The 24,909-nt window shown below is 54.6% G+C and overlaps 2 protein-coding genes across 2 annotated transcripts; one reads left to right on the top strand and one right to left on the bottom strand.

Annotated features, from left to right (window-relative positions):
• Nucleotides 1-1,056: 1,056 nt before the first annotated feature.
• Nucleotides 1,057-11,078, bottom strand: CHST1 (carbohydrate sulfotransferase 1). Its single transcript, XM_059475200.1, has 2 exons — nt 10,905-11,078; nt 1,057-3,048 (listed from the first exon to the last, which is right to left on the bottom strand). Exon 2 carries the CDS (start codon nt 3,002-3,004, stop codon nt 1,745-1,747), a length of 1,260 nt encoding a protein of 419 aa, XP_059331183.1. The 5' UTR covers nt 3,005-3,048; nt 10,905-11,078; the 3' UTR covers nt 1,057-1,744.
• On the top strand, nt 7,644-11,411 carry LOC132074848 (sterile alpha motif domain-containing protein 1-like). The gene is made up of 3 exons (XM_059474886.1): nt 7,644-7,718; nt 10,161-10,175; nt 10,587-11,411. The coding sequence occupies exons 1-3, from the start codon at nt 7,644-7,646 to the stop codon at nt 11,409-11,411; spliced, it is 915 nt and encodes a 304-aa protein (XP_059330869.1).
• The last annotated feature ends 13,498 nt before the right edge of the window (nt 11,412-24,909 follow it).

Here is a 24,909-nt window from a genome sequence, read left to right as displayed (position 1 = left end):
GCTTTGGGTGGCTCAGACACCTCCGGGCCAGGAGCGGGACCAAAGCTGGGAGTGTGCAGCTGTGAGTAGATGTCACAAATTGTGGTCTCATCTGTCTGTGGGTCACTGCCCTGCCTGGCTCCAGGAGCTACTGGAAAACTGCTGGGCCACTGTTGTCCTCTGTACCCAGGGGACTGGCCCCAGTGGCTTCCCATCTGCAGCTGCTTGTGGTCTGCAGGACGTGTCTCGACTGTTGGGACTGCACCAGCTGGGTTGGAGGAGCTGGCCAGCTGTTTCATCAGACAGGGATCAAGTAGACCAGCAATGTCTTGTGTAAGGCTTTCGGTGTTCCTGCCCTGCATGCCTGGCTCCCCCATTCAGCAGATTTCTGACCTGCCTGTCATGGTTGTAGCTGGCATGCAGCTGCCAGATAAATGTGGCCATATCAGACCTCCAAACTCAACCAGCCTAGAATGTGCCCATATTTATGTGGCAGCTGCATGCCAGCTACAGCCATGGCATCTGCCCAACCCATGGGCCCAGGTGTCTTGCAGGCAGCAGGCAGCTCATGAAGGAATAATTGTGTATTTCCAGGATCATTTGGTAAGTTCATTTTCATTCTGGCAGTTTCATGACCTGCACCAGAGCACCTTCCCTGTCCTCCAGGGCAGGCCATGCCTGGCATCAGCACTGTCAGACATGGTGGGGGGCAGCCTGATAGGAATGGGTTCACTGTGCTGGTGCCATTAGCACTCTGGAGTCAGGCACTCCAGCAAGTCTCATGTCCCCATGCAAACCAGCAAGTTTTCAGATCAGTAAATAACCATGGGTTCTCACTTTTGGCTTAACTGCTTGCATTTTGACACACTTCAGATGCAAACATGCACACGGCTGGAGGCGGCTGCAGCTCCCTGCCCCCCTGGGGGCTGTGGTGTCCCCTCCCCCAGCCTTGTCCTACCCGCTCCTGGCCTCGCAGGAGGTGGGCAAACCAGGAGATGCTGCTGTTTGCCTGGTGGTGCATCCACCCCAGTGTACTTGCTGAGGTCTTTCAGTTGAAGTTCACCCCCGGGTCAGTTTTATTGCACTTTTATTTACAGAAAACACAGAAATAAAGCATTAAATGTGTTGGGCTTTTACCAAATGACCCAATCGCTTTTTTCCTTTTTTTTTTTTTCCTTCCTTTTAGTGGGTTTTTGGCACAAAGGAATATCACAGGTGTTACCAAACAACCATGTAGGAGCAGCTGACCAACTGCCCAGCCCAGTAACAGGACTTAAACAGACAGATATGTCGCACTGAGATCAAAAATGAGGAGGTTGTTACACTTTCAGCTTCCAGTCTAACGTGTTCATTTGGGGCAGGGGAAGTTATTCTGGAGGGGATGTCACCATTCATAAATTATATTTATATTTACCTCTTACATTGTAAAAGTAAACAGTGCAAAAGTACAGTACCCCAGACACCCTTCGGTTTGGAAAGCTTGAAGGTTGCTTTATACATTTTGTGTGTTTTGTAAACATTGTTACCCATCCAGAGTTCTAGCTCTTGATTGGAGAGACCCAACTCCTCCTGGCATCCAAAATGTATTGAGGGGGAGCAGTCACTTCCCCTGGACTCGGCCTTTGAGATTCCCGCTCAAGGTTTAGTGCAAATTTTGGAGAGAAAAAGACAAGAGAGAGAAAGAGGGGGAAACAAAAGGAAAGAAAATAAAATAAGGCATCAGTTAGAAACAGTACGCATCAAAACCAGGCCCGTTGGGGCTGCCTTAGGAGAAGGGCAGGAAGTCTCTCTCCTCCACCAGGCTGATGGAGAGGTTCTTCAGCTCCTCCTCGGAGCCAGCAGTTTTGTAGCCGAGCTGTGCCAGCACCTGTTGGCAGGCGTGCTGGGTGAACGCCACGATCTCGTAGGACAGACGGAAGCGCCACTTCTCCGCCGTCGCCGCCGAGTTGCGCACCGTCCCGTACTTGTGTTTGGAGGAGGACCTGTCTCCTCGGGTGTTGTTCTGTATCCAGCGCTCCACGTTGCTGTCCATGGGGATGCCCAGGAAATCATAGATCTCCTCAGTCTTTTTCATGGGGTTCCTGGCCAGGTCTTCGTACCGCACCAGCATGTACTTGCCCTTGAGCCACGGTGGCCGGTTGAGGCCGGTGGACACAGAGTTCCGGAAGTCCTCGCACACTGTGGTGAGCTGGGTCACGTCCAGGTTGTATGGCTTCCTGCCAGTGCCATCCCAGATCCTCCACAGCCTGTAGGTGTCTCGGAAGGTCTCACTCCGGGATGCCAGGATCCCCCGGGGGTCTCTCACCAGCTGGATGACCTTCAGGTTCAGCCGTGGGTCCTCCACCAGGGCGCGGAGGTCATTGACCTCGGGCACCCGTACAGTTTTGATGGCCACGTGGCCGTGCTCTCTGCAGGACTCAGTGGCCAGCGTCAGGTTCAAGGTCCCACACTTCTTCACGCAGTCTCCTTCCTCCAAGTGGAGATCCACAGCTCCCAGGGACTCACATACAGGTGGTGAGCACAGGGCCTTGCTGGCTCCCCTGCGGAAGAGGCGATCGGTGGTGTGGTTGACAGGCTGGGGCTTGATGTAGTTCTCCAGGAAGTAGAGGTCGCAGTCATACAGGCTCCTCAGCAGGTCTCGGCTGGCGCCCAGCATGACCCGCCTGTCTGTCGTACTCTTGCTCTGGGTCAGCTTTGGGATCAGGGTGTACTGGACGTGGTAGAGGGGCTCAAATAAATAGAAGACATCGAAGTGCTGGTTGAACAGCTGCCCGACAAATGAGGAGCCACTGCGGGTGGTGGCAAGGATGAGAACATGAGTCTTCCTGGAGAGGTTGTACGGGAAAGTGGGATTCTCATCGCACAGCCTGTCAGCCACATCAGTGTCCTGGCTCAGGCTGCAGTTCACAGGATTAGGGATGGGGCAGCTGTGGAAGGACTTGGCAGTGAAGGTCCGGATTGCTGTGTACTGGATTGCAATGGATGCCAAGGCTAGGAGGAGTACAGCCTTCCAGGAACATTGCATGGCTGGTCACCTTCATGGAGCTTCTTCGCACGTCGTCTTGGTGTCTGCAACCCAACAGAAAATTCACAGGTTGAGCAAGGACTGCCAAGTATCCAACTGATGCAGGTACCAACAAATGCCCTCCTAATGTACGTCCATCAGTCATAACCATGTGAATCTCAGTCACACACTGCCGAGCCCCATTTCAGACAAGAAAAATAACAGGCAGAGGCTGGCAAGCCTGGAGAAACATGTCCAGCCAGGACTTCAGCTCTGTTCCTTCCAGGCTGTGGGTGTACATAAATCTTGTGGGCCCTAGCTCACCCCATGCACTGCAGCCCAGGCAGGGGGATGTTAGAACCTGGCAGTGACACTGTCTCCATCCAGCTGCTGCAAACTCTCTTCCCCAGCTGCCTTGTGAGTCACTTGTCACTTGGAACCCCAGTGCAGGAGCTGTGGCAGGGAAAGGTCAGGGGATGGTGCTATTATGTCTCCTCCAGCTGTCAGGATAAGGCATGGCCCATCCAGGCCAGCAACCTCCTGCCTGGGAGAGTGGCAATGTCTCTCCTGGAACTGCAAACCTCTTTGCACAGAGGTCCAACAGCCAGCTCAGTCTGTCAGCCTCTGGGGACAAGTGCAGCCAGAGCTGTGCCCTCAGCAATGAGCTCATAGGGCTGGTAAGATCCTGCTCCACTCTGGGATTCAGGGCTCTCCTATTCTGAGCACTAGAGGGTAAAAACAATACTACAAAGGAGGAAGCATGCGAAACTGCATCTCTTCCATACTCTATTGCCAGCCAGGGCAGTAGCCCTTGGCACCAGGGATGGGTGCAAGGAAGAGTGGGGCTGTAGTGCAAAGAACAACCTCAGTGGTGCTAGCCCTGCCTTGCCGCTGCCCACACACGGGCGAGGGTAGGGGAAACTGAGCAGGACTGTTGGATGGGATGCTCAGGGACCATGACCGGGGGGAGGACCTGTCATTCCAGAGGAGCTGCCACATTGCTGGGAGGGGATGTAACTGTGGTGCTGCTTCAGTATTCCCCCTGTTCACTAACCAAATAATGTTCATGGACTGCCTGCTGCTCTCCACAGCGCAGACATTTCACATCCACACACTATTGCCACCGGGGGATCGGGGTGGGGCTGGGAGATGGAACATAGAGGATGCATCCCAGAAACTCCAACAAGCTAAAGCACCCGTGTGTGGGAGACACACAACTATAAGCAATGGTTTTAAAGCTCCTCTGCAGCCATCTTCCTTCCATGTCTCTCCTCCCACAGTGTGGTACATTCACCTGCCCATCCACCTCCAGCAAACCGAGGGGACAAGACCCAAGTGTATCTGCTCCTCGCCCAGCAGAGCCCACTGTATCATCACTGCCATTGCTTCCTCTTGCCTGCTCGCTGTGGGTCCCCAGGGAGAACAACGTGCTGGCCCCAAGCTCATGGCGAGTGCCTGGTCCCCTGCTCAGCACCAGGTCACTGTGGGTGGCACTGTCAGAGCCAGTGCTGCTGCTGCTGCTGCTTGTACAAGGTCTCTGAGGAACAGCAGTGGACCAGTGATGGATTTCAGCATGTGAGGGCTGTTGTAGCCCAGAGCACACTGAAATCCCTGATGGGCTTGGGACAGTGCAATGTTCCTGATGTGTGGTCCCTGCAGAGCCCACAGCAGCTGCCACAGTGTGTTGTTCCCATGTCCTCCATATGTTCCACGCCCCAGGGAGACCTTGTCAGCCAGCAAGTGACACCAGGATGTGGGATCTCAGCACCTCAGGATGGAGGTGCAGAGAGGCCGAGACCACCCTTGGGGGGCTCGGGAATCCTGGAATGTTGCCAGAAGTGTCTGGTGGCAGGATTTTGATCCTACACAGGAGATGAGACCTGTATGAGGACTGGGAGGAATTCACTGGGTGAATGGTGAAGGGATAAGTTAGTTAGAGTGTAAAACACAGGGTTTAGGATTTTGGTACAGGGGGGTCTAAAGAAGTAAGATGGAGGAATTGGGGCGTGTCCTGTCCTTCTTCTTCTTCTTCTTGGCCTCCATCTTCTGTGGTGGTGGTGGCACTTTGGGATTGGTCGTTACTAGAAGTGCACAGGTTAATAAGAGTAGAAAGTATTGGAGAAAAATTATAAATATTGTACACGTAACTTAGGGTATAAAGATAAGTGACCACCCGGGGGCTTCGGGAGTGTACCCATGGCTGACTTGCTGTGCAGACCTCTGTCGGGCTGAAAGAAAATCTTTTAGATAAACAATTAATAAACACCAAGACCGAGACAAGATCAGAAGTCTCTCCTCGTCCTTTGAAGCGTCGGCTCTCCAAGGCCATCCCTGAGAATTCCAGAGCACCTAAAACAGCAGCAGAAAACCTTACAAGCCAAAACAGCCGAGAAACAGAGCAAATGGCATTCTCTGAGCTATCACTCTCCGGACATAAATCAGCCGGTCATAAATCAGCAGCAAAGAAACAAAGAAGAACGCCGGGAGAAAAATGAAATTTACATCAGGAGGGCAGCTCAGAGCTGCAGGTGAGTAAAAAAGCCTCACTTTTTTGAAATTAATGTTTTTATTGCTTACTGATTGCCCCAGCTGATTTGTGGAGGCAGGGAGCTTCAGGAACTACCAACTCCAGAGACTTCTCACTGGGAACAGGGGTTTAGAGCAGGACCCCAGGACAGGGGGGCTGGCACAGCTGTTGCATGCAGCTGCCCACCAGCACTCCCTGTGTCTGTGCACTAAGAGCTGTGCTTTAGACCCAAAATGATGCTTTGAATACAGGTTGCTTTCACCTGGACTGCTGCCTGCCAAGGATTGTGGCACATGGCTGGAGGACCGAAGTCAGAGATGCTTGGCTATTGCTGCTGCTGGATTTGTGTTACCCACCCTGCAAAGGGGAAACTCCACAGTGTCCACATGGGATATTCTAGCCCTTGGATAAAGTGTTTTCCCAGGTCTGGTAAGGCAGAACAGGACAGGAGAGTCTCTGCTGGGGTCTCCTGGCCCAAGTGACTTCTGCATGCTACCTAGGTGGAAGCCGTAATGGGAATGCTTTCCTGCTCTCTAGTGATGGCCAACCACACTGCATCCCTCACACAACCTCAACTCCTACTCTTTGCTTCATTGCTGATGGATGCTGGAGCAGGTGAGACTCAGATTGTCCTGGTTATAGCAGAAACCTGCTACCAGCTCCCCAAAACAGGCAAACCAGAGATCAGATGCCTTCTTGGTCCCAATTCTCACCAGATCACTCACTGGCTGTGAGCATTTCAGGTTCTCCACCCACACTGACCCATTCCCCTTTGCAATGTCCCAAGTGGCAGAGGGGAAAAAACGGGGCATTGATTCACCTCCTTGACTGAGCAAATGCTAAACCCCAGCCCAGCTTCAGCCTTTGCTGCTCCTTGACGTGTGCCCTGCCCATCTGCTGAGCTGCAATCAGGGAGGGGAAGGTTTTGGGAGAAGGCTTCCCTCCCTGATGTCTCATCTGTGGCCTTTAAAGCCAGCCAGAGAGAGCCTCCTCTCACCTCCCAGCTGGCTCTTCTGCCTCCTCCCATCACTGCCTGTCTCTGAGGGGCTGCAGTTCCTGCTCAATCCTGCCTGGGGCTCCAGGGACAGTGGCCACTGGCAGCTGGGTGCTCTGGAGGAGTTCCCAGGGCAGCAAAAGCACATGGCACCTGGGAGCTGCCAGGACAACTGAGGATCACTTTTACTCCCACTGCCCCTTGTTCATCTGTCAGACACAGCCAGGCTGGTGTGACCACCTGCCAAGGAAGAGCTGTGCTGGGCTCCACGTGGCTCAGAGGGGCTGGCTGAGCAGTGGCTGCAGCCACCATGCCCCAGGAGGATGTGTCCTGCTCACAGGCACAGCAGGACAGCTGCTTGCACTCCCATTCCCACCCTGAGGAACTTTCTTCTTAAACTGGCCTGATAGCCAGGGCTGGCAGCTCAGACAGCAGCTGAGAGAGGGCCATGCCCACATGGAGCTGCATCTGAGAGTCCTGTGTGAGGCATGGAATGTTTTGGCACCTCAGCCCCTGACATGGGAGTCACTGGATACGCTGGCCTCCTAGATGGTTCTGTGCTAGAAGTGTTCTCAGTCAAAATCACCCTCTGCTCTGTCTCCAGCTCAGCTCCACCAAAGATGATGAGCAAATGCAGCCCCAAGGGGGGGAGCCAAGTTCAGTGTGTCCTTCCAGGGAGTTGGGACTATGAGATGGAGCATGGGGTAGGGGTACATCACTCACACCTTCCAGCCCCTGGCACTGCTGGTACTGCAAGGGGCCTGCCAGAAGGCACATGAGTTCTTTTGGGACTCTGCTGGGGCCACCACTGCCCCTTTCCCAACCCTAACCCCCTTGTGGTCACAGCATAACAGAGGGGACTCTGCTGCCTTGCCTGCATCTCTGTGCAGCTGCCTGCAGTCGCACTGGGACCAGGCTGTCCGCAAGGGATACACAGCATCCGGCAACCGGCTCTAAGTGCAGCAGGAGGCCAGCCAGGGCCTGGCACCGGGACAGCAGCATTGTCTGTGCGAAGAGGAAGGTGCTGAGCCTTTCCTCTCCCCTGCCCCACTTCCCGCAGCCTTGAGCCCAGAGGAAGGGAAAGGATGGGCGCAGGCAGTGGAACCTCCCCCACCCCGTGCACCTGCCAATGGTAGCGGATGCGTAATCACCTGCCTTCCTCTTCCTCCTCCTCCTCTGCTGACTCCCAGCACTGCTCCGAAGGAGATGAGCAGGCAAGAAGCCAGCAAGACGGCCCGGAGTGCCGGGGAGATCGGAGGTGATGAATCAAGCTGAATGGCATCTGTGAGTCACCGGTGCGGTGCGGGGAGCAGTGCATGGAGCCGGCCATGGTGCGGCAGGCGCCGGGAGCTCCTGTTCCGGGCATGGTCTCCCTAGATTTGATGGGAATTACCTGCTTTTGGAGCCATGCAGCCAGGCCGTGGCACTGAATGCTGCACTGGCAGCTGAGTTCAGGCACTGCTAGGCAGGCTGGAGTCTGTGGGGAAGTTGCAGGGGTCAGTACCTCTCACAGGTCTGCTCCGCTCCAAAAGCAGCTAGGTGTAATGCAGGGCAGTGTCTCATGGCACTGTGGCACTCTCATCCTCATGGGGCAATCCCACATCATCTCTACATGGGCAGCTGCCTTGACTCCTGCCCCAAGCCTTCCCTGAAATTCCTTTGCTCCCCGGAGTTGGCCATGTTCAGGCAACTCAGAAGTGATGGCAGCTTTATGCAGGAGCCCTTGCAGTTACTGCTACTGCTGTCCTGAAGGCTCTCTCACAGGGCAGTCATAAGAACCCTGCTCTTTTTGGTAGCCTTCCAGGCTGTCCCCCTCTCTCAACAGCTCCCCAGAAGCTGTACCCTCAGCCTGGCTGGGCTCATCCTGAGCTCCCTTTCCACTGTCAGGGAAACCTCTCTGCTTCCCCATGGCAGGAAGGAAGGGAAAAGGGAGCTGAAGAAGGTGTGAGGGTTTGTGCAACACACATGCCTGCTCCAGCCTTTGTAAATGCCCTGGCACACTGGAGGAGTGCCTGAGCCTTGCCAGTTCTTCCCGCAGGCCTGCCTGGTGCCAGTCCAGCTACCGGCACCCTCTACCCCCAAAACCGATTCCCGCCAGCAAGGCTGTTTCCATGGAAACGGCAGAGTGACTCAGGACTTTGGGACCAGCTGGAAAACACAACTGTGAGCAGCGATCGCCTGAGAACCACCGGGCCAGGGTCTCAGTGCCAGGGAGAGGGGTGGATGGCTGCAGAAGTGGGCAGGGCTGCCTGCCCACCTGCCCACACGCTGGGCACAGGCACGCTGGCACAGAGGGGCACACCCTGCACAAGGCCGTGGGTTGTAAGGCAAAACCCCTCTCCTGACACAAGTGAGACTGCAGCACGCTCACCAGGGGATGCATCCCAAAATGTGACTCATGGCAAACAACCCCTCTTCCCCCTTTCCCTTCCCCCACCCAGAGACTCCTGCATGCATAGTCACCCAGAGAATTCACAGCATCAACTTCAGCACCTGCTCAGCCCTGCACCTGCACCTGCACCTCTGTCCCCTGCCCAGCATGTAACACCCCTGCATGCCATGCCCAGAGCAGTACAGCTTGTTGAGAGCTGCTGGAGGGGACAAGTGGCAGCCAGCACCCTGCGGTGCCCCCCTGCCCAGCCAGCAGCTCCCTCCTGCAGCCCCACTCCTCCCCACCTCACCACCCAGGCACAAAAGTTAAGTCGCAGGTTTGCAAAACAACTCTCAGCCAGTGACCCACTGGCAAAGGCCCTAACACATGCCAGCATTCTCCCAGCACATCCCATTCTCTCATCTGAGCAAAGAGTTTATCCTGTACAACAACATCGTGGCCACCAAGGCAGGGAAGACAGGCTTCTGGTGGGGTGCAAGCACCCACTTGGTCGCAGTGGCTTAGTCATGCTGTTGGCTCTGCAAAGGCTGGCGGACACCAAACATGCCTGTGGGCCACCCAGCCTGGGCTGCACCCCACCACTCCCCAGAGGAAAGAGAGACCACTGAGAAAAAGCAGCACTGAGCTGTCCCCAATCCGCTGCTTGACTCTAGGCACCACCACAGACACGTGAGCAGGGCTGGTCTCTGCCCCCAAGCCTCCCCCTCAGCAAGCCCCACCAACATGAGATCCTGATGTGGTGGAAATGAATTCTCAGCCTTGCCTCCTCTTCAGCCATACAGGATTAGAGCTTCCCTACAGTCACAGCTCCAAATGCCCGCTGGGACTCGTGCCCGCCACCTTCCTTGGGTGCCTCACCGTGTGCCAAGCAGAGGTGCTTCGTGCCCCCTTAATTCTGCTCTTGCATTCATCACCTCCTGGAGCACTTTTCTTATGATAAGGCACAGGACTCCTGCGCTCAAAGCCATCCTGGCATGTCCCCCGTTCCCCTACCTCTGTTCTTCCTCTCTGCATTTCAGAGGGACCGACAGATCCTGTAACGCCAGAAGATTACTGCCCACTTTGACCAGCACTTAAACAGCGCAGGACTTTCAACAGGGAATCAGTGTCTTTCCTACTGGCACACAGCGTACACATTTTCAGTTAATTAATCACTATCAAGTAATGCCAACCAACCCCAGCCGGTCCCAGAGTTTTCTTATCACAACATCCACCTGTGCCTGTTTATCCCTTATCCGCTGAACTGCATCTGCCTCTTCCCGAGGATGTGAACACCTCGGTAAACCAAATACAGGGGGTTTTGTGCTCTCCACCTTCCCCTGAGCCAACCACCAGCCTGCTCACTCCCAGAGCACTCCCTGGCAGGAGCTGGGAAGGCTCTTTTGGGATGAACGCGCTCATTCACCACCTCAAAACACTCTTTTTGCAACGTCCCTAACCTACGGCCGCGTCAAGAGCCCAATTCTCGAACCGCACAGCTTTCCCGTAGGATTGCTCCATACTATGGCGTGCTTGCACCCCACTCTGCGAGGTCTCCTCGTCAGCCTGCGCCCTCACGGCAGGTTTCTCACACCGCCGGGAGGTCTGACAGCAAACGCGGGGGCATTTGCGCCGCCGGCTGGCGCGGCTACGCGGCCGGGCAGGGCATCTGGCCTCCGTGTGCCACCGGGGACTTACTCACTTGCTCCAGGCGCAGCTCCTCGCCCAGCAGCAGCCCAAGTTTCGCGGCAGCTCGTTCCCCCGGGGGTCTGGGGCCAGGGCTGCTGTGCCCCCGCCGCTAAGGCGGCCCCGGGCGGCGGCTCCCCCTGGGCGCTCGCAGCCCGGGCCGGGGTCCCGCCGCAGCCAGGCTGGGCACCAGCGGGAAAAGTCCTTCCCGCCGCTGCGGGCGACGTCGCGCTGCCTTGGAAAGTTGGTGGCGCGGAAAGGGTTAAGAGAGAGCCCCAGCCCGCCGGCCCCGGGCACCCCCGCCGATCTGCGCCGCTCTCCCCCCACCGCCGGCGCTCCTTACCTGGCGGAACGCCCCGACGGGCTGCCCCCCGCATCCCCGGCCGCGGACCCTGGGGCGGGGGACGCCGAGCCCGGCCCAGCCCGGCCCGGCCCGGGGGCGGCAGCCGGCGGAGCTCAGCGGGCGGCGCTGCGGGGGCTCATCCCTGCCCGCGCTGCCGCCCTGCCCGGCCCTGCCCTGCCCTGCCCGCGCGGGCACCCGCCGAGCGGGGCCGCCTCTCCACGCCCTCCGCGCCGGGCGAGGGGCGGGCGGCGAGGGGGCTGCGCTGCTTCCCTCCCTCCCTCCCTCCCTCCCTTCCTCCCTCGGGCCGGCAGCGCGCACGGGCGCACGCAGCGCGGCGCCAGGCACCGGCTCCGGCAGAGCCTCCGCGCCGCCCGCTCACCCCAGCCCGGCCGCGGGCCCCCCGGCTTTGCAGGGCAGGAAACTCCCTTTTCCTTATTTACCTCCCCGAGGCGCCCGGCCGGAGCGGCCAGAGCCCCTCCCGTCGCGGGGGCGGGGGGGGGCCGGTGAGATGTGTCCCCCAGGCTGGGTGCTGACAGGGACAGGCGATCCCTGCGGCCCGGCCGGACGCGGGGCAGCGGGACCCTCACCCTCTCCGCTCGCCCCACTACGGCCCCTGACGGACTCAGTAGTGACGATGGTGCACATTCATCCCCTTGTTTTCCGGTGGCCTTTGCTCATCAGAAACAATATTGTCATGGGGTCTGGTTCTCCAGCGCCAGGAATCCTCCCTGTGCCGCCTAAATCAGGGCTCACCGTCACAGGCAGAGTCCAGAAACATCCTCAGCGGTGCCAGTATGCCAGTACAAAAATCTGGCAGGTGATGGCACCTTCCCACCATCCATCCCACCTCGGAAGGTGGGCTTTTCCTCTTCCTCGGAAGAGGAAAAGAAGCATGGGAGTGTGTCAGAGCAGCTGAAGTGGCTGTGCTCTGACAGTCACATTCCTCCTCCTGCTTCTGTTCGACCCCTAGAAACAGGTCGGACATTTACTCCTGGCAACTTTTGAATGTTTCCCTCTTATCTAGTGCTTGCCAACTAAACTGCATTTTTAGCAGTTTAACTGCAGCACTGCTGAAATCGCAGCTGCCAGCAAAAGACAGGTTATGATTCTGTAGATGCAACAATGGATATTCATTTTTTTATATCCCTGTTTTATTTGGGGCATGTTTGGATCTGCCTGGGCACCGGGCACAGCAATTTTCTTCTTACATCCACGTGAGCAACATCCATCTCCTGAAAAATCCTGAGCTCTGCAAGCAGCTGTCTCCCAGCTCAGGGGTTTCCAGATCTTTACCTCTGACTCTAGGATTTGCAACATGTAACTGTGGGATTACAGGACCAGCATGATCAGCGGCCGCTCAGAACTACACTTGGCAGAGAGCAGGCTATGAGTAGCAGTGGGGCCCAGGTCTGCGCTGCACTTGTGTCAAGAGAAAAATAAATCCCTGGGAACACTGGGCTTGCCTTCCAGTCCCAGAGGCCTGCCAGGCTGCGACAGCAAGTTCAGAGCTATGAGATTGCCTTTAAAACTCGGGAAGAACAACGGCAGATTGTCACGTTTGTTGTTCAGCACTTTGGACTTACATTTGCTGTTTAGGAGTACTCAGATCTTGTGTGTCCAAAAATACTGGTATTTCTCAAGTTTTTTACTGACAGCCCTAGCCCTCTTAATCTAATTTTAGAAAACTTTGTAGGGATTTTATATTTATAAACAGTTGGTGCTTAAATATTATTTCCCTCACCATAGCAACAGCTCCCCATTGTAGCATTCGCTATACAGTGCTGTTGCATTGGTGTATTCCTGTTTTGAATGAGAAAGCCCTGAAGCCACTCTCTCTCTTGCTTGTTTTCCTACACCTTGCAAACGACAAGGACTGAGGATCCTGCCTGTCTGACTCTTCCTGGAGCTGGGAAAGAGCCATGCCACCAGCTGCTGCTGGAAACAAGCTGGTGGCCCTGGGATTTCTGTTGCTGGTGCTTCTCAGGTGATGTGCTGCTTAGGCCATCCCCTTCCTGCTGATTCATTTGCCATGGTGTAGCCCACCTGGTATCTGTGCAATGGCCCCCAGTGCCACCCCTGTGTGGCTTACAGGCCTTGGGCAGCTGCAGGTGCCCATGGCATGCACCTGACCCATGCTCCCACTGAGCTGGCACCTCCAGCGAGTGGTGGGGAGCAGCTGCGAGCAGGCGTCCAGCTGGCCCACAGCCATGGCTGTGCTCCACTCCCACTGGGGGCCAAGGCAATGGAAGTGCAGGAATGGCAGGATTTCAAGGAGTTTGGCCAAAGGGGGCATAAACCAATCCAGGGACCAGTGCCAGCTAGAAATCAAGGGGCTCACAGTGAGAATACGAGCCCTGTGTGCTTCCCAGTCTTTCCAAGGAGTCAGAGTTTGCCCCTCTCTTGCACATCACTGAGACTGCTCTGAAGTTCATCTGCAGAAATCCAGGGTGTCCTGCAACTTGGAACAGTCCCAGAGATACTTGGACTTGTACCCACAGGTGCTGTGGAGGCTGTCTCATACAAAAGAAAGCATTTGAGGGAATAGTGAAAAAAAAAAAAAAAAAAAAAGGAATAAAACCAGGGTTGAAGGAGAAACAGATGCTTCTGATGATTCCAGCTGGGCACGATCATGTTTTCTGATGCTGCCCTGGTGTTTTAAGTGTTAATCTAGAGAGATGCTGTTTGTTAGTACATATTACAGCTCTCTATCTCTGACTGTTGAGTATTAAAATATTAATTAGGCTCTGTGGTGTGTGTTTGTTGTCCAAGTGTTTTCAGAGGGAAGGACTGCTGTGGCTGTACCTCACCCTTATCAAGAAAATTTGGTTCTGTTTAAAAGGCATCATTTTCCCTCTGTGTGGCTCCAGGCAGGAGAGCAGAGAGACTGCTGGTGACTTGGTGAGTCAAACTCACCTTGCAAACTTGAAAGTTTGAAAATATCCAATTTCCATGCTCTTCAGCAACAGATTACTGCAAAGGGTTTGTATTTTCTTCTCTAAAGGTCAAAAAAGCCTACCTTAACAACATGTTTGGGAATATATGTAATAAAATATCAATGTGGCTATTAAGGTGATATGAAGGTTACTGTTCTAATCACTCCAAATGCAGTCCGGAGCAAAGTTATGATTTCGTCAGTAACCTGGCCACGTTACATACCCCATATATCCTGCAAAACGTCGGTAACTTAAAGAGCAAATCATTAGGGCACATAAATTTGAAGGCAAACTAATAGAAAACATTATTTGTGTGCCTAAGCAGGGCATTTTGCAAGTGTGTGTCAGACGGCAGTGCAGTGTTTGTAAGCCCACCTGCGTGCTACGTGCGGGAGGCTGTCCCAGGGCTGCAGTGCCGGCAGCCGCTCCGGCAGCGATGCAGGAGCCCTCCCGCCGGGACCAGGCTTCCCGTGCTGGAAGGAAGCGCCTCTCTGGAGGCCGGGAAGGTGAAACTTTGCTGCCGTCCGCGGAGGATGGGAGGTGCGTGGCACAGCAGGGGCTCGCTGGCGGCACGGCCGGGGCTGCGGCGGAGCGCGGCTGCCTTCTGCTGCCTCCTGCCCGCCCCGAGGCTCCCTTGGCAGCGCTGCAGCGGGCAAGCCTCGCTCCGGGAGCTTCCCAAGTCTGCCAGAGCCCCACGGGGTCACTGAAACCGTTCCTAAGCCCCGCAGGAGCGCCAGCCGAGATTTCTCGCCGAGTGATTTTTTTGATACCTTGATCTTAAGGGACAGAGACTGGAATATTTTGGGGACACCTGACTTTCAGAAAATGTTCTTTCTCATTGGCCTTCGTGTAGAAGCTTTAACAAAATACTTGACACTTATCATGCTTCTGTAGTTCAGAAGGGGAGATAAACAGCTCATGCTATAATCCCTTCTCTTAACCAGCTAATAAATTCTGTGTGTGCAGGAGTGGCAATGTCCCAAGGTGTGTTTATTTACCCCTGCCTTTCACTTCCACCTTCCTCTTCAGTTTGCCTCCCAAGAGCTACAAGAAGTCAATATAATACATAAGGTAAAGGAAATGGATGAGGACAAAAGTAACTGCCTCAATGTTATGCAGTCACTTTGACATACTCACAGAATCATGGCTACAGATCAGTTTTAAATTGCTGGGCAGGCGTGGTGGGAGACATTCTCCTCCTCTATACAAAAATTAATTCAATCAACCACCCATTTGTAAAATCCCAGATTTTCGGTGCCAAATAGTCATGGCGGCCGCTCAGCCTTGCCCTGTGGGTGACAGGCTACAGCCTTGTACCCAGGAATTCCTGCACCACAGCTGTCAGCATGGGCACACCTTTTTCTCAGGAGAGAAGCCTTTGCAACCTGTGAGTTGTTCCAGAGCTTGACGTGCCTGATGGTGAAACATTCCCCTTATTTTTAGGCTGGAGACATTGAGTTTTGGCTTCCAGCCACTGGATCACATTATGCCTTTGCCTATTAGATTAAAGAGCTATCTACTATCTGAACTATTTCTCCCGTGTAGGTATTAATAGATCATGATCAAGGCACCTCTTAACCTTCTCTCTGAGAAGTTAAATAGACTAAACTTCTTTATCTCTCATACTGAAGCAGAGTTTTGTGGGCTTTTAATGATTCTTGCTGGTCCCTCCAGCCTGCCTGATGTCTGTCTGAAAGCACACACCCCACAAGCACAGAGAGCATCCCAGGCCTGACCGTGAGAGCAGCTGTGCTAACTCAGCTAAGGATTCTGCCTTGGCTCAGCACACCTGCTCAGCACACTGTGACCCATAACAGCCTGGGCTGGTCACCCCCTGGCATCCCATCTTACTCTTGAGAAACCTCTCAGGAAAAGGTCAAGCCTTATAAGCTCCTGGGCTCTGCCTTACTCCTAGCACAGAAAAGAATATAAATGGGACACAGTGCAGTTCTCCCCCAGCTTTGCTCAGCCCCCAGGTCATCCCTCCCAGGCCTGTTCCCACCTCCCCTGAGGTGAGTTCAAGAGGAAAATCATCTACTGCTGGAGACCCCAAGCCAGTATCAAAAGCCACGTTGGACTTACACATATCTTTGTATTTTTGTTTTCTTATCTTTACAGGGGTACTTCAGCCTTCACCATGTGAAATATGCCCCATAAATCATGCTGTATCCAAGTCAACACTTTTACTCAGCCTGTATCTTTTGTAGTCCCATTTCCTTGGGAGTTAGAAATACAGTAGTAACTTGAGTGCTGCTTCTCGTGTTTTTAATAGAAATCATTCATATAGTATGAATCTGCAGAGGGGTTGGGTGTGAATTTACTAAGACACTCCATATTTCACTGGACTGAAAAGGGGAGGATTCGTGAAAGTGTCAGTGAATGCTGGAGATTGAAAGCCTGGTTAAAGAGCAGTTTGTCTTTTTGACAGCCCACACCCCTTCCTAACCAGTCTTGGGCAGCTGCCTCCCTGCCAGCCCCACAGAGCCTTCCCAGCTGCCTCACACAGGTAAAAAACCCTCAGAAACAATCTCTCAGAAATCCTTGGTGGCATCCTTGGTGACATGGGTTGCTTTGATCTCAGAACAAATGACAGGGCTGTCAAAGCCAGCCATGAGTGCTACCTTCGTGCAATGCCAGGGTAAGGTGTTCCACGTTCACACACTCACATGTCCTGAAAATTCCTATCAGGGATTGAATAGTGGGGATCATTCAATCATGGTGCAAGACAGCAAGGTCTTAAAGAGGGGAAACTGACTTTATTATACAAAGCCTCTAATGTGTTTCCCCATTCATGTTCTCTTATGTACAAACACCAAGATGTGTGTTACCAAGGGTTCTCCAGGACCTCTGTGACCCAGAGCATAGGGGATGCTGGTTGCTGGGTCCTCCCTATGATTCCTGTATTCCTCTTGCTGGGAAATCCTGAACTAGTTTTTTGGATTGATGTTGTCTGTCTGTTCAGAGTTGTCTTTTGCAACTATATTCCTGCTGGGCTAACAGGAAGAAATAACATGGTGCTGTCTTCTGCTAACATAGCATTTGTCCTGAGGCTTATCAGACCTGGGATTGGTGGTGCTCTGTCTGACTAGCTGGAAGTGCATCCTTGCTTATGAACACAGCCCCTCTTTGAGGCCCCGTTCTGCTTCTCCCCCAGTTCATACATGAGTCTGCATTTGTCTAGCATCCATACCAGCCTTAGTATTTCCATTACAAGACTCTGCAAGGACTAAGACATGTAGGGGGACAGAATATAAGTAAATAAAGGTAGTATAGAAAGTAATTGTACCCCCTAAAGAGTTGCAGCTGGGTTAATTATTAAGGATTAGGAGCAGGCCTGATGTTAACAGGCCACAACTGTAGCCAATCAGAAGTGTTATAAAAGAGTGGATTGGTTGGTTGAGGGGAATTAGAGTCAACTGGCTGCTGTGAGGACAGGGGAGAGTCAGTGCTTAGAGCAGCTGCCTGCAAGAAACATCAAGCAGGTATGAAACTCTAGCAATATGGAGCCCTTGCCATGTAATGACAATACAACTCTTGCACTATAATGACAACAAAGACAGGGAACAGCCTGCCACCTGCTAGGCCTGGATGCCATGTGCCCTGTGTGTAGGGGGAAATGAGAGCCCCTCCTTGCAAACTGCCAAGGCTGGGATGCTGGCCTGAGAGGAAGGTTTAGGCTCTGCTGGATCTTAGAGCAGGTCTGTCTCAGTATTCAGGCATTTTGGGTCAAATTAATTTCCCATTTTGTAAGAAAAGGATGCAAGGTCTTAGATTGTGTGTGGTGCTGTTTGTTACTTGCAGTGCTTTGGGGGTTTTTAAGTTGCTGTGAGGTCGGTACAACCATGGCCACCACATTTGATAGGGGTCCCCCCAGAGCAGAGGCACCCTGAGAGGAACTGGCCAGTCCACAGGGAAAGCATGAAGGCTGCTGCATCCTGTCTGCAGAACTTGAGACTAGAGAAAAGTTTGACTGGGGGGGCTATAGTTCTGTTCTGAGATAGTTTTGCCTCTGTTCCAGCTCAGGGATTGCATTGGTGAGGGCATGTCTGCTGTAGGGGATCAGGGTGCTTGCCTAGGGAGGGGCTGCTGGCCTGGCCATGCAGCAGCAGGAGGGGATGGGACCTGCTGTGCCCCCGGCCCTGACCCCAAGAGGTGAGCACTGTCTCTGGCAGAGTGCCCAGGGCAGGGGAACTGGAGCATCGCAGAGCTGTCTCTCTGCTGGAGAGCCAGGTGTGACCCACCTCACCGGCATGCACAGCATCTGCTCTGCCTCCCCAGCCCTTTTCATGTGGTTGCCACACTTCTGCAGAACCTTAAATTAGCTTGGCATCAGTGGAGTCTCTCATTTCATCCTAAACTGCCTGAAGTTCACAAATCCTCTGTGAGAGCCTCTGTGTAACTGGGATGCACGTGAGTTTGTGACATTGCCACTGCAAGCCTAGTGCAAGCAGCTGCCTGTCTCTCTAAGGACAGGGGGTCCCCAAGGAGACCCTGCCTCCCCCAGATGCTGCTCAGAGGGTGCAGCAGTGTGTGCTCTGAATCCCTGTGCAGTTTGGGTACCAGTCCCATGCCCTCTCCAAAAACATCATGGTATCCATGAGCCTGAAAGGGCTTCCTCACTGGCAGTGCACTGCTCCTTGCTAGTGTGCAGGGCTGCCCTGGGAGGGAAGGGGATGAACCTTCTTTCCACTGGGTCTGTGCTGGCAAAGGTGGGGAGCTGCTGCTCCACCCTGCCCTGACACCCCAATCCCTGAAACATTGCCTGTGTCCCGGCAGAGGACATGGCTCCAGGGCTCGGAGAGAAAATGCTGTTTAACATCTGACAGGTCATGCACCCAGGTCACTGTGGAAGTATGGGTTTACACACCTCTCACGAGAATAGGGTGGGCGAGGCTGGGGGGTTTGCCTCTGGCACCTGCCACCCCCTGCGAGGTACGTCCCGGCCTGGCCTCCCTTGGCTGCAGGTGCCGGAAGCCCTGGGGCCAGCTTTCCCAAGCAGGCGTCCGTCCTTCCTTCCTCTGATTTGTGTGTGTGCTGGTGGCTGCAGCAGCTCCAAGGGCCAGGGAGGGCTGGTTCTCTGCCCGGCCAGGCTGGCTGCGCCCAGTCCTGTCCCGAGGAGAGGGGGAGCTCATCAGCTGCCTTGGGGAGCGCAGGAGTGGTGGTGGCCTTGCTGAGCAGGGCTGCAGCTTCGCATGAGGGCAACAAAGTCACGTCTGGAGAGCTCAAAGAGAGGGGATGCCGTGCCAGGGTGGTGGCAGCGGCAGGGCACGGGGCAGGAGGAGCAGAGCCGAGGCCGCTCTCCTCTGGGAGCTGCAGGAGCGCTTGCCGGGTGCCTCATCCCGCTGCAGCCCCCGGCTGCGGGCAGCGATACAAACCAGCCTTCTCAAGGAGCCCTGCGAGCTCGGGGCTGCCGGCGGGCAGGCAGGGGCAGGCTGGCCGGGGCAGGCGGGCAGCACCTCCGTGTGCCCGTGTCCCTGCTCCGCCCCTGCCGGCAGTGAGCCCCTCAGGGAGCCGCGGGGACGGGCAGGCTGCGGCCCGGGGCTCCTGCTGCCCAGCCGGGGCCGTTCCCACCCTGCCATGCCACCCTGCTGCTACAGCTCGCTCCCTCCCCGGGCCTGCAGGCTGCTTGATAAAACTGGGCTTCTCCTGAAAGCCAGGCTGGGGAAGAAAGAGGGTGGAAAGTCAGGGCGTTGTTCACGATGCCAATAGGGAGTTCTAGATGGTCCCATGGGACCGTGAAGGCCACGTGGGAGCTTTGGTTGGGCACCAGGCAGCCGAAGAGGCCACAGTACCATGGCATGGGGCACAGGCTGGCTGGGGTCCATGGGAGTTTCAATTCAGAGTTCCACTTGTGTACCTGTGGCTGCTGCTGTCACTATCTGAGCATTGAAATCCTGGATTAGCTCAGTGATACAGATTCAGGAGGTGCCTTCCAAGTTCACCCAGCTCCCTAAGACCTGCTGCTGCTTCCTGCTTCCCTGCCCTTGCTCAGGGCTTGCCCATGCTTTTGGCTGTGCTGCAGGGAAGCAGCCTTTTCCCCACAGGACAGCTCTTGTGCTGAGCCTGCATCTTGGTGCTGCTTCTCCTCCAGGCATAACACTGGAACGGATTCCCAGGCTGCTGACCCAGCACCGTGACAGGAGCGGGCAAGGACACTGTCTAGGGCAGGCACACTGCCTGGTGCCCCAGAGGAGGGCAAGAGAACGTCTTGGGTCCTCTCAGGGCAAAGCAATGAGCAGGGTCTCTGCGCTGGTGCACCTCCACTCTAAACGGGCAGCCTGACTCCTCCAGGAGATGCCCAGGAAAAAGGTTCATGGCTGCAAAAGTGAATGACAGGATACATTGTGTTTGTGCACTGTTCTCACAGCGGTCAGCACACATCTTGGGACTCTCTCAGGGCCTGATCCTTCCCTGAGAGCATGGTTAGATAGCATGCAGTGAAGTCAGAAAGAAGGAAGGGTCACACATGGAACAGGAGATCAGCTGTGGCACAGGGCTGGCTCCCCAGAGAGGTGCAGGACATCTCTGCAGAGAGCACTGCCATGGGCTCCACAGCAGGACTTGTGGAGGCTTGACACTGGAAGTGTGATGTCTTGAGCCATTTTGTTACCCCACATATTTTGAGCTCTTACTCTTTGTTCTTCCTCAGTGGCTTCTCCTGCTGTCCCAGGCAGCTGTGAAACTCCTTGCTTGCACCTTCCAGTTTGATTTGGTGGGCCACTTGATTTTTCCACTTGTTCTTTTGTCGTGCCTCTTTTAGAGCTGTATTGATTTCTCTCTTTGCGTGCCTTCCACAAAAGCTGCTCTTTGCTCCCAGCTGTGGATGCTGTTTTTTGCCATCCCTTCGCTTCCCTTTGAAAACACTCACTTTGCTAACCCCTGCAAGCAAGGAGACACTTAAAACCCCTGAGGATGGATAGATGAAAGGCTTGCATTTATTCCCCAGTGTAAAATGCAGCAGCTTGGGGTCTGCTGTAGTTTAAACAGCCTCCTCTGGGCTGGCTGTGCCTCATCCATGAGCCACCCCCTCTAGAACTGGGCCAGAGCTGGCAGCAATTCGATGGAAACCGAGGGATGATATTTTAAGTTTGATGAAACTGCCCTTTCCCAAGAATTTATTGGATGCCATCTCATTTCATTGTGGCTTTCACCTGCCCACTGCTATTCCAGCACCAAGGGAACCCTCCTGTGGCTTCCTAAGGATGGAATCAGAGACCATCATGGTGCTTGCAGAGTAAAGGTTTCTTCTGACTTCCTGTAGCCTTTGGAGAGGCAGAGGAGAGCTAAGCAGGGATTTCAGGCACTCACTGGGGATGGACTGTACCCACCATCTTTGCCAGATGAAGAGGTGGACCTGGCACAATGCCCTGCTCTGCAAAGGGCCATGACTGGCTCCCAGGAGAAGGGACAAAAACAGGTGTCTCACTGGACCTGAGTGGGTTTGTGTATTGCCCAGTGCCCCCTGAAAGCCTTCCTCCTGGCCCAAGGCATTGGTTCCCTGGGAGAACAGGTGAGAAGGCTCGCTGCTTTCTGCTGGAGCTGGGACAGCCTGAGCCGTCTGACAGTGGGGTGGCATCCAGCATGCTCAGGCACCATCTGCTCAGCACAGTGCCACCTGTCCCTGCTGCCCCCACTGCTGTCCCCTCTCCCCTGCGCTGCCTGCTCCCACCATGCTCCAAGCATAGCCAACAAGCCAAGCACATAAAAAACTTAATGTAAAACTAATTTGTCAGCCATAAAAAAGTGGAAAGGGCTTCAGCGGATTTTCTGCTCATTTTATTCAGCTCCCCCAGCAGACAATGTGTGCCTCCCATCTCTGACAAGGCAGCTCCCTCAGCACCGTGGTGGGAGCCTTGCACTGCCAGGGAGAGAGGGGCTCCCTCAGGGAGTCAGAAAAGGGGAAGGCTGGAAAGGGCCTGGGAAGCAGGGGGAGGGAGGAAGGAGCTTCTGGCTGTGAGGGGAGAAGATGCTGCCACCAACCTGAGCAAAGTTTAGCCCCTTGCAGCTTGGGAAAGGTCTGGGACCTCCTCTCAAGTTTGTGCAGGCAGGGGCTTAGGGCCACAGGAAAACTCATAGGGCTTCAGGTAGGTTAAAAGTCCTACCTCTTCTCCAAATCAGCAATGGGGCCAGACTGGGCTGCTCATGGCATTATGCAGTCAGGTCTTGCAAAACTCCAAGGATGGAGGATGCCATGATATTTGTGGGATTTTTCTCCTTAAATAGTGGCACCAGACCCAGTTTCCAGGACTGTGAAGTGTGTGAGAGACCTGGACATCCACCTGCAAGGGAAGGGTAGGGTGAGGCATGAGAAGGGAAAGCCTGATGGACATGTTTCGTTGTCTGCCTAGGGAGCAGGGATGGAATAATGATGGATCCCCACAGGACTGCAGGTTGAAACTGGGAGTAGCATTTGAGGTTGGGCATGGCTGAGGCAATCCATGGGCAGTCTGTGCGTCCAGAGAGCCCCAGCAGCATCCTGGGGTACCATGTCCAGCCCAGGGTGGCTGCCAGAGGCTGAAACAGACTGGGACAGTTTGTTTAAAAGCAGGAGAACAGGCTGGGAAGCTGGAATGTAGAGAGCAAAGGAGCTTTATATCTGCTTAAGAGATGGAGCCAGGGTAGCAAATACCTGAGGGAGAAGAGGGATGAAGCTAGAGAGAAAGAAGTGGGTGAGAAGCTGCCTGGTAATCCCAGGTCCAAGGCTGCAGAATGGTTCCTGGGAAAGAAGTGTAAATCTTTCACATGAGCCTGGACAAAACTCCTTAGGGAATCAAGCACAGGCAGAGAGCTGCAGGCTGTGGGGTTTGCCCATGGCACAGCCTCTCCCAGGCTGCTGGGGGCAGGGTGGCAGCAAGGAGAATGTGACATCCCTAGAGGAGTCCACGTCATGCTGTGACTCGCTGGCACCATGGAGCTCAGTGGCAGCCAGGGCTGGTGGCTGAGCAGCAGGAGCTGAGACAGCTGTCCCCAGGAGGGAGCTGCTCAGAGAGGGCGTGGGTGAGCCCATCCCTTGGGATGTGTCCATGTCAAGTCACCCCAAAAAGCATTATCTGAGAACCTGTTTGTCCTTTCCTGCTCTTCCAAACTTGAAGGACCCACAAATGGGAGCCAGCAGGGCCTGCCCACCACTTAGCCCTCTGGTCATTGGGTACTTCTCCAAAATATTGCATTAGGGTCTTTGAAAGCTCTAGATTAGCACTGGCATTTGAATGTTGCCCATTTCATATTAGCACACAGAAGTGCAGCAATTCAATACAAACCATGTACTGGTGTGTTCTACTAAATGCATATTAATCCAAAGTGCTTCGTGTACTGAGTGTGCAGTGAGGTATTTAAATTTCTAGCACCTATTACTACTGCCTCACATTAAACCACATATTTATCAGAATTGGTGTTTTGATGTCTATACTATACTACCAGAAGCTGTGATTCTTCCCCTGTTTTTTTCTCCTGATTACCATATCTGTGGTACCAGGTCAGATTGGGTAAAATCCCCAGGAGCTCTGGAGCAGCAATGCCCCCATGGAGACATCCCTGCCACAGGAGGTGTTATTGTGGAAATCTCAGAGGTGGAAGCACTGGGATTTCCCTGCTGTCATTTTTCTGCTGGATCAGTCAGGGCTGATGCTGTTGTGTTTCTCTGCTGTAGTCGTGTGGCAGAACAGCACGTGTTTGCCCTCTGCGGCCCCCAGGGCACATGGAGGGGCTGGAGCTGCTCCGGGAGCCTGGCAGGGAGGGAAGGAGGGATGGGCGAGGGGGGCTCAGGAAGGCAGGTCTGGCATGTGTAGGAAGGCTGTACCTGGCTGTCAGGAGGGTTTGCACGGGAGCAGCACAAGGAGTGCAGGCGCTGGAGTGCAGGGGTGCTGCAGGCAAAAGCCCCTGCATCGAGGAGTGCAAAAATCAAAGAATGGGAAGGAAACTCCATGGAAGTGGCATCAGGGAGAAGCACCAGAATAAGGAATAGGGTTCTGCCTCTGAAATTTTATGGTCTTGGGCAAAATCATTCAAGCTGGGCACAAACTGACCCCATCCTCTCTCACATCCTTGTCTATGCTCTGGGCTGCTGGGCACTCCCAGCCTCCCTGCAGCCCTTCCCCAAAGAGAGGGCACTGAGCTCCCTCCTGGCAGTGCATAACCCATTCTGCAGCCCTGGGGGGACTGGCCAGGACATGGCAACAAGGATGGGTTTAGCTGTCTGTGGTCCACAGTGGTGGTATTCAGAATGTGCCATCTGCCACAACTTCCATCTCCAAGGATCACAGGTGATGCCCACAATGCAAGGCAGCTCCATGGACCTTGTTGGCCTCTGGAGAGTTTGAGCCAGCAGAGCTCCAGCCCTGCAGCACAGCCCAGAGCCGAGGTGTGAGCGTGCCTGGGGTTCAGCACAGGAACTGCTTGGTCCCAGCTGGCTTCCTCAACTGCTGCCTGGAGAAGTGAAGGATAATGTGCCCAGGCAGTCAGTGATGGATGGCAGGGCAAGTCCTGAGATGAGGAGACGGATTGCACTGCTTGCAGGAGGAGTGGGAGGGAGGCTGAAGGGCAGGGGCAGCACATTCCCTGGAGCTGTGCAGAGCTGCTGACGTGGGAGTTGTGGCCCCTCGGCACTGCAGCAAGATCTCCAAAGGCTGGAGGTGTGGGAGAAGGGCTACAGGAACAATTGGGAGCAGTAGCAGTACCTGAGGGGCCATGTAGATCCCACCCCCAGCACCTCCTTGCTGGGTGTGTGGAAAACACTGTGGTCAGTCTGTCCCGCAGCACTGAGCTGCTCCAGCTGTGGAGAGCAACATCCTGCCACAGAGGGGGGCTCCTTCCCAGGACACAGAAACACCTCTGGCTTGGAACAAGGGACGAGAAGGAGCAAACAGGCGGGGACCTGAAACACCTTCTCAGGCAAGCAGTGGTCACAGCCTGTCCTGGGAGGCCAGGGAGAAGCGGTGTTTGTGCCCATGTAGCACAACTTGGGTTGTGCTAATGCTTACAGGATGATTGGGATTTGCTTTTGTATTGATGGGCAAAAGAACAAAGGAACGATCTTTCTCCAAAGCATCAGGCAGCTCCTAAGCCTGCTTCCA

The sequence above is a fragment of the Ammospiza nelsoni genome, chromosome 6, assembly GCF_027579445.1.
Source record: "Ammospiza nelsoni isolate bAmmNel1 chromosome 6, bAmmNel1.pri, whole genome shotgun sequence".
Lineage (NCBI taxonomy): Eukaryota > Metazoa > Chordata > Aves > Passeriformes > Passerellidae > Ammospiza > Ammospiza nelsoni.
The sequence above is the reverse complement of the archived record's forward strand: the minus strand, read 5'-3'. Positions and strand labels throughout refer to the sequence as shown.